At 43.1% G+C, this 9,917-nt stretch overlaps 1 protein-coding gene across 1 annotated transcript in view; it reads right to left on the bottom strand.

Annotated features, from left to right (window-relative positions):
- Positions 1-3,864: 3,864 nt before the first annotated feature.
- The window catches only part of LOC138301767 (protein-arginine deiminase type-3-like), an 81,736-nt gene continuing 75,683 nt past the window's right edge, over positions 3,865-9,917 (bottom strand). The window contains exon 14 of the mRNA XM_069242274.1: positions 3,865-4,098. Within this exon, the coding sequence (XP_069098375.1) occupies positions 3,865-4,098 (234 nt within the window). The remainder of the gene's footprint in view (positions 4,099-9,917) is intronic.

Here is a 9,917-nt window from a genome sequence, read left to right as displayed (position 1 = left end):
ACTTGGTGGTTGAGAGAGACATGAAGAGTGTACTTTTTGTTGTAGAGTAGTCTTATTATGTAATAGACAAGGGAATGCGAAGTTGTTAAGAGTAGAATGTTGTTTATTTTGTTTCCATCTGTTTAGTGTGGAAGGAGTATGAATTAGGGGTGGTAGAAGAGCATGTGGATCATAATGTAGGGCTCTAAATTGTGCAATGGATTAGAGGCGGGTGAATAAATGTTGCTGTGTTGGGGTGCCTGTGGTAGATGTTTGTGAAGAGTGAGATTGTAGAGGTAAAGACTAGTCAGGATTTGTATTCTTTTTGTAGTCACGAGGGTGGGAGGTGGTGTGACGGTATTATGAAAGTTTGTGTTATTTTGATGTGCTGATGTGTGTGGTCTGTTTTGTTTTTGTGGAATAGTGAGAGGAGATGTAGATGTAGTGTTTTTCTGTGTAGGATTTGTATGTGAGTTAGTGCTGGTAAGTGGTATTAGAATATTACTGGGGCGTTGATGTGTTTTGGAGAAGAGTATATGAGGTGTGGAAGAAGAGATGGATGTGGGTCGGGGGTGTCTGTGTTAGTTGTGATGACTGGAAGAGATAATATGTGTGGTGGAGTGTAAGGATTGTATGGTTGTGTGTAATTGGTGAAGAGAGGGGAGGATGTTTGTAGCTGGTGTGTTGGAAGGTGTGTTGTCATGATAAAGGGGGTCTGTATGGAGCAAATAGAGGATAGTGCTGGTGGTTTGTATGAACAGGGAGTATGTATGTGGATGGCTGAAAGTAATATATAATGTGGTTTTGTGTTGTGTGGATGATGGAAAGTTGTGTTAGTGGGAATGGACAAAGTAGTGTTTGCTGTGAGAATGAAGGTGATTTACTGTTGTGGGTGTGGTGGATATGAGTATAGGTGTTGTATGTGGGGGTTTGTGTTGGTTGATGAGACATTGCAATTTGTATGAGGTCATTTTGTGATACAAGACTTGGATATCTTTGCTGATAATGTATTTGCTTGTTAATGAATGTGTAGGGAGTAAGGCCCTTTCTGGTAAATGGGAAACTGGGTAGCATTCCTGGCCCTAGGCCCAACCCGACCCAAACAGGCAAATGCCCTTGTCCTCTTCGCCTTTAGCTTCAGCACCCGGACTGAGACGCCCTGAGCCCTAGGCCTAAATAGCCCTACTGTCCAATAGAAACCTAGTCCTAATCCTAACCAATCAGATTTGTAACCCTAAAACCTAGAGCCAATGGGAGACCTAGCCCTGTTAACCAATCGCACCGCTAGTCTTGGCAACCAATCACAACACCAATCCTAAAAACATAACCAATAGGAATCTCAAACCTAGTACTAATCACAACACCAACCCTACAAACATGAACCATTAGGAATCTCAACCCTAGTACCTATCACAACACCAACCCTAAAAACATGAACCAATAGGACTCCTCAAGGAGTATTTGTCTACCTCTTGTTTCTGCTTTCATGTACCACAAGGTTTCTTTTGGTTCCTATCAGCAGATGGTTCTCCCACCCTCTACTTATTTTGGTGCACTGGCCTTGATTTTTATCTTTGTCTGTGTATTTTTCTCTCTTGGGGGTGTACTCTATCCCCCTCTTTCTTTTTCTCCTGTGTGGTTGCTCTTGCACAACTCTTTTCTTTATATTTCTCTTGAACCAGGATGGGTGGCTCAAGGTTCAGGTTTTGAGCCTTTGGTATCTCTGCCACCTACCGATCAAGGGTTCCGATCCCTCCTGTGGCATCCTAGTGCCCCAGGTTATGACAGCTGTACTGTCCTGGTACTATTCAAGCACTATACAATTTCTATATGGACTGATCCATGTCTTTGCATGTCTATCCTTATGTATGGGTCCCTCTGTGGGTTTTTTCCAGTCCTTCAAAATTACCCATTTATACTATGCCATTGGCATGCCTTTTGTGTCTTCTGTCAAATGAATCTATGTACCCTGCAGTCCTGTTTTGGGTATTTGCATGGTTCCCATTGCGTGTTCCTGGACACGTACCATCTGTTGTTCAGCTTTCTCTCCCTTCCAGCATTACGCTTCCTGTTTCTTGCAGGTTTTCACTACGCATCTTGGTGCTAGCAGAATATATGCATAGCTTCCCTTCTTTCTTACCCTTGGGGTTTACCCCTTGATGGGTGTTCTGTCACAGTAAATATTGGGATGCTTTTGCACCCCATTCCTTTGGCTCCTTCTTTGGTGCACTTCATGTTCTTACCTGTTGTGGTGCTCGACCAACAGATTCATTTTCATTGCCATCTGTTTGGGCCCCAATGACTTATCATGTCTTCTTGTAATATTCTGTGGGTCGTCCACTCTTTTTGAGTGAGCTGCTTATTTCACCCTTGTCGATCTCATAACTGGTCTACTGTAGTTGATCGGTTGTTCATTGTGAGACTTGGGTGGGATGTGTTTGCAGCCCCACTCCTGGGTTGATATTGCTTTGGTATCTAATTCTAAGATAAGGATTCTGTGGCTAGTTGTCTCTATCAGATGAACAAGTTACTTACCTTCGGTAACGCCATATCTGGTAGAGCACTGACTAGCCGCAGATTCCTTATCAACCAACCCTTTCTCCCCGCTCTGTGCTATCTGGCTTCAGTATCCTACTTCGGGGTATTTTTTTGCTATGCATTTCAATTTAGTGTTTCAAAGATCATATTTACGTCCACCTCTTTGATGTTTACACTGTTCCATTGCCAGTTTCTATGGTGGCTCCGGGTTGTTGTGCGGATTCTAGTCACAGAAGAAACTGATGCCAGCGCATCTCGGGCGGGACTACATGGACTCCGGCAACGTTAAATCCGGGGATGACGTCACTACAGAGTCGCACAGAGGTACTGCTGGAGAAAATTTTTCCAGATCAAGGGCCCGATTACAACTTTGGAGGAGGTGTTAATCCGTCCCAAAAGTGACGGTAAAGTGACGGTATATTCCACCAGCCGTATTATGAGTCCATTATATCCTATGGAACTCGTAATACGGCTGGTGGTATATCCATCACTTTACCGTCACTTTTGGGAAGGATTAACACCTCCTCCAAAGTTGTAATCAGGCCCCAATTCTGATGCCTGGTGGAGAATTCTAAGATAAGGAATCTGCAGCTAATCTGTGTCTCTACCAGATAAGGCATTACCAAAGGTAAGTAACTTGTTCTTTAAAAATACCCTTCACTACACACCCTGGTTGCCCCCCTAACCAAAAACTTGTCTGAGTTGTAATAAGAACATAGAAGCCTTTGGGCACTCTCTATGGAGTATGCCCATAGCATCAGAAGTTGAAATATGAGTTAGCACTTTGTGAAGTGGGGGTGCCAGTGGAGGAAGTGAGCGGCGCCCTCCTAGAACTATCTATTTATTTTGTTTACAAAATAAGCAATGCAGGAGACAATTATACAGTTTAAGAAATATATTTTAAACATCAATCAATCATTGTTTATTAGAAACATTAGAGTCCAAAGAAATATTGTGAGCATAATTATAGAGTATTCCGTTACCCCTCTCTCTGTAAATATTTTCTTAACTTTAGAGTTAAAATATCAATGTTCTAACACAATGTAATATTTAAGAAATATTGTAAACATGAAGCGACTGAGATAGCCACTTATAGTAGGCCACTAAAGTCCTTTAGTGAAAGCCCCGAGTAAGGAACTTGCCTATCGAGCCCTTTTAATTGCTTCATAATAGATAATTCTGTGCTGGGTTGGCAATCAGAATTTAGGAATCAAAAGGTTTTTTTCTTTACCGCCTAGAAAATAATTAAAAATATTTGAAATTGGGTTCAAATTTTCACATATGGCCAGAGCTGGTACCAGCTGAATGTATAAGGTGTTTCCTGATTGGTCTATCTGTGTCAATGGTTCACAGGGCCATGTTCCACCACTTGAAGTTGAAAGGTGTGCGCCGGACGTTGGTTCCACAGTGCACCTCTCCCATCAACTGGTGATAGCAGCTGAAATCATTGATGAAGCTGCACTGTAATCCCAGAGGTTCCAGCAGTGAACGTACATTCTCTTCCAGGCAGCATTTTCCTCTGATGATCGGGCCAAAGGGCTTCGGTATGCCCAGATGTTTCCCCAGCACAAGCATGTTTACCTGTGTAAAGAATTAGCAAAAGTGTCAATGCATTCAAATTCTTTACAGTAGGCACAGCGACAGTGGAGTGAAATCAAGTGGTGCACAATGTGTCATACCTTTAGAAAAAGAGAGGGAGCCTTTTTCATAGCTGAAAATTACTTTGCCTGCTTTACCTCCAGTGCTTCATTTGTAAGAAGAGTGAAGGCCAGGGCCCTTATCAGGAGGCCTCTGCAGCTTACACAACCCATTGCCCCTACCAGCACTGCCAATGACAGTACAACTTTTGGCCATCACACTACTACAAGAACGACAATTCATGCTACACCAGGACACCAAAAGCTACAATAATGGCTTGATTGGTGAGTATTGTTCATTTTTAATGTATACTGAGGGCCAGATTTATATCTTGGTGGGAAGGAAACTCCATTGCAACAGCAATGGAGTTCCCACCCCACCATAACCATGGTCCACCCACCCCCAATGAAATGCGGCCAGACCATAGTTTAATGACAGTGGAGACTACGCCACCTCTGTTGTGGTTAGGTCATCGGAGGTTTGGCTATATGTCCATCCACCTAGTTTTGATGGGTGGACATATAGCAGTTTTTGTATTGCCTGTGCCTCCCAGACAAAAAGTTGCCACTAAGGGGCATTGAAATGTGCTCAATGTCCCACTTTCCCCGGAAGGAAACTTCCCTGACAAGTGGTATTTTCTTTTTGAAAATAAAAAATATTGGGAAATGTTGATGTACAGCTCCGTAATGTTGATGGAGCCGTATGGAAAACTTACAATGCATTGACAGGAGACATTGCTAAATTTTGGCCACCGGCACCTCTGTCACGGCGACAGAGTAATTTACTCCATTGCTCTGATGGAGGACGGGCTGACTGCCAGGAAATAAACGAGGCCCTGAATTATTAAACTACTATTGTGCTCATTTCAAAATTAGACAAACAACACCATCATGTGGTGGAGTGTCATAAGTGCCGGTGTTGACAATTAAGTACTGGGGACAAGCACAAGAAACCCCTGACTCAAACTATGCCCTGTGTGTGTCCTGTTTACGAACTTCATACATCTGCTTGAAAAACATTTCAGAAACAATTCTTCTCTCAACAATGATCTATCTAGTACTGAAGGCTTACAACTCCATATATTGTGAGTGGTCCTCTTCCAGGGCAACTGAAATTATGCAGTAGGGGAAGCACTACATTTTGGGGTAAGTTTGACTAATTTATGGTTCAAGAAAAAACAAATTATGATGTATAATGCAGCACATTTTGAAGTAGTATTACTTAACTTTTTACATTGCAGAAGATGATGGATTGTGTGACAAAGGCCACAAATCCATAATTATTCAGAAAACATTCCATCCACAGAATTTCATAATTCCAGTGGCCCTCTTCTGGTCACAGAGCTATTTGCATATGTCAGTCAGACTTAGTCAACTAGGTAGGAGGGATACAGAGCGGTATAGAGGGCACTTGTTAGGAGGCCCTAGCACAACAAGAGCCATAGGGTCACAGGGGTCTAGCGAGCATGTGCAGAGAGCCTGTACAGAGCAGGAGACGAGAGACAAGGCTGAGGCTCATTTATAGCTGACACTTATTGTATTGACAAATCAAGCATAGTCTACCCAGCAGAAGCACAAGATTGCTTTATTTAGACGGTGATGTAAGGCAGTGTATAATATTTAAAGGTCCCCTATTTACTCTCTAAAAATGATAAACAACATGTATTGAGTGCCATTTAAATAATTTGGCTAGCATTTGGTTTAAAACAGTATGAGTATGCGCCAACAGCGATACTCAGTGTAACCACTCACCATTCTAACAAGCATTTGCAACACAATAGGTCTCAGATTTGCTTGGGTTAGAGCTATTTGCGTTGTAAATTCACAATTCGACTTTTCCTGCTACGTAAATTGGTCAGCCTTCCCTCACAAGTTTGTCTTTTCAAGCTACATAATTCCAGTGGCCCTAAATAGAACTAAAGCACTTCCATTTACCTTATTCCTCTATCCTCAGCCAAAAATGACAATGTTGTCATTTAGCAACCTACTTTAAATCTGCCATGCTAATTCCAATAGAATACCACTTTCACCACCCCACTATCAGAGTAGCTGGCTGGCCAACACAATTCCCAAAACAAAAGACACAAGACAGCCATGGAGGCGAAACAAAAGAAATAAACTAGAAGGGTCAGCCACACACTCGTAGTGTAATAAGGATGTTAAGACAGTCTGAATCATGGACATAATTGCAACAAGGCGAGATTAATAGAAGATATACAATTGTCATGTACACCCAATAAAAATATTTGCCAGAAATAAACTTTAGGGATTTGACTGTAATGCTCAGAATAGTCCCTGGTGGGCACCACAATTAAAAATGAATCAGATAAATGTTTTTTTCCAAAGTTTATTACTTTAAAACACAATAGAATTGTTTTTTTTGTTTCAGCCAACACATCTTTCACAAATCCATTTGCCTTTTCATGGCTGAAACAACATCAATGAAACTGAGTTATATAAAGTATTTCATCCTCTTAGGATAATATTATTTTTTTTTTGCAGTTCTTGTATATATGCCTCTTATCGGTTTTGAACCCTTTGGGAAGAAAAAATAAAGGAGCCTTAAACAAGCATTTGCAATGCAATAGGTCTCACATTTACTTGAGTTGGAACGATTTGCACTGTTAATTTATAACTGGACTTCTTTTGCTACATTAATTGGTCAACCCTGCAGCATAGTTTGGTCCTTTCTGCAATTTAATCTTTTTTTTGTTTGTTTAAGTTCTGTTCTATTTACTCCCTCATGGCCAAAGATTTTATGGCATTTTCCACATCCCACTTCGCTACTGATACATGAAGCACTTGTAACTCCACATTTGCAGCAACCACGAGGTACCCTTGTTGTGTTCCTTCTTAGTGTATGACGGCAAACTTTGGAACTCCCTGTCTTGTCTTGAGGGCACTAGGACCTGGGAATGCAAGCTGGGTGCCACTTCCTCTATGAGATGGGGAAAGGCATGTATGATGGGGAACACAGAACACTCCAAGATAGGGCAACATACTGACCACATAAGTGATCTATAGATTTAGTTACAATGGGAGTAAGTCTTCCGCCTCAGCACATATGAAAAAAATCACAACGGACACCACCTTCAAGTCCCATCAAATCCAGCACGTTCAACAAGCAATGGCGAAGGGAAGATGGAAATACTTGTGCTTGCCCAGGTGCGAAAAATGTAAAGTGTTTTTTTATGGATTGTCGTTGTAAAACTGCCACTGTTTTGTTGCTTCCGGTTTAGCTTTGGGAGACAATCATTTCACTGGGGAAAATGAACAGAATACAGTGCTTGCTTTCCTTCGGATGTAATGCAATCACCCTTGTTACACAGTAACTGTGGTGGGGATTATTTGTTAACCAATTGCACTGGTGTCCAGGAGGGAAAACACACCATCTTCTCATGAGGTTGTAAGGACATGATGAGAAAAAAAAAAAAACGCTCTATCTAGGTTCATTATGGATGGAAAAAAAGATATATTGTAAGTGTCTCATGAAATGTTCGAAGTACGGATGCTTCTTCTGCAGGGTTGCTGCAATGGGTGCGAGGCAGAGCAATAGTATGTTTCACAGGTTCCTAGAGCAGCAGCCATCAAAGGAAATGCAATGGAGCATCTTCAACATGGAAACTTCATCACAGAATCAAAACAAGGTGAAGCATTTCTGTTCTCCCGCCACCAAGGTGCGTGTTGTGTTCGTCATGGGTCCGCCCATGACGCTCACTGTTTGAGGGAGATGAAGTTGATCTCCCCTGCAACGTGCTAAAAAGTGGTATGGCCGGTGAGGTGAACTGACCTAATAAAAGGGCTGACTGAAGTTTCCCTCGTGGCCAGTGATTACCCACCAGTGTCTGAGTGTCATCGATAATACAGCTGTTCATACGCAGTTTGTGTTGCGAGGCGTTCAAACCTTGCGACGCAACAAATTGGTGGCGAAGGGGGGATATTGTTCCCGGTACCCCTCGCACCCGTAACTGCTGTCCGTGATGCTTGCTGCTGCGGTCTGTTTCGCCGTGGCCCTCTCTGTCTACTGTGCGGCCGCACGCACGTCCGGACGCTCCCTCTGTCGGCGATTATCAGGGAGAAGTGCCGGAGGCGGTGTTGGACGTGCTCTGCTGCACGCACGTCTCGACATGTCCTCAGCTGTTGCTGGGGCAGTGATGCTGCTTTGTGTCTTCGAAGTCGGATGGAGACTCCTTGTGTGGTAAGCGGCGCTGGGCGTGTGGAGGCCAACTCTGCACATGCATGTGGGGTTTGTCAGGAAACCAAATGATCTGCACGAACATGCCTAACTAACGACCCTGAGCAGCATATTGTACCATTAGTACACTGGATAAGCAAAATCACACAGAAGTCAACCGTGTCTCATGAACATTGTGCCCAAAAAAAAAAAAAAACAGCAATTGTACAGACACACAAGAGACTTTATATATAAGTGTCACAATAATTCCTAAGCACCCTATAGATCCTGAAGTGTCAAGGAGACATCCCACACATGCATGTCTACACTGGGCTCGCTGTAAGTTGATGTGAGTGTGGCAGAATATTCCCGACAAAAGAGACGGCGTCTGGCAGTCCAGTAACACGCACACTACAGGTGTGAGCGAACTTTAAATCATAGGCCCACATTTTGCGACACAGCAGCCATGTCATCAGTTTCTGCGCTGGAACCTTTTGTCATGGAGGGTCGTCCTTCTGCCCAAGCAGCTCAGTGAAAGGAATGGGTGGATAGTTTGGAAACCTGCTTTGTGGCAACAGCATTGGACAATGAGAGGCGCTGCCCCATGCTCCTACACTTAGGAGGTGCAGCTATTCATAAACTTGAAAGGTCTGTGGTAGAAGAGAGCCCACCTTTCACCTATCAGTCATTAAAACAGGCTCTGACAGCTCATTACAAACCTCTAGCTAATCTGGACTATGATCATTTCCTATTAAGGCAAGCTAGACAACTCCCAAATGAATCAGTTGATACATTTTATGCCAGGTTGTAAGAACTAGCACACACCTGCCCATTGCTGGATGTGGAAGATGAAATTTGTGAGCAGTTCAGACAGGGCTGTACATCTCTAAAACTGAGGGAGAGCATACTACAGGTACCTGGTATGTCCATGGCACATGTTCTCATGATGGGCTGATCCAAAGAACTGTCAAAAGTATGTGCAGCCCATATGGAAGCGGCTTTGCAGATCCAGATCAAGGTTGAGCCAGTGAATACCATCACCACAGCAGTCACAGAAAAGAAAAGAAAAAACAGCAAAAGGTTACTATGAACTTATGAACCTGTTTTTTGTGTACTGGCCTATTCCCACATCAAGGCACGTGTCCTGCTCCAGGCAAGAAATGTTCAAGCTGCAATAAAATAAATAATTTTGCCAAGATGTGCCGGTCCTCCGCCCGTCCAAAGTCGCAGAAATCCAAAGCTGTCAACTTAGTGCAGCCACCCGTCATAGGAGAAGACCCTGATCTGGATGACGATGAAGAAGAAGCGAGTTATCCACATTGGGGACATGGTACTTGTAAGGAACAGGAGATGGGGAAGCAAATGTATGCTTCCTTTTGAGAAGGACCCGTGGGTGGTGAGTGGCATAAAGGGCATCATGGTAACTGTCAAAGGTAAACAGGAGACTGTCAAAGGGAACATTTCATTCTTTAAATTGGTTCGCATGACCGATTGTGAGGTGGCCATAGAAAAGAACTCGTCACCAGCCAGTTCACGTGAGGATGACGATGGAGGAAGGGTGGATCATAGTGACAATGGTTCTACGTCTC

Source organism: Pleurodeles waltl, chromosome 6, assembly GCF_031143425.1.
Source record: "Pleurodeles waltl isolate 20211129_DDA chromosome 6, aPleWal1.hap1.20221129, whole genome shotgun sequence".
NCBI classification, from domain to species: Eukaryota; Metazoa; Chordata; class Amphibia; order Caudata; family Salamandridae; genus Pleurodeles; species Pleurodeles waltl.
This window is presented reverse-complemented; position numbering and strand designations above follow the sequence as displayed.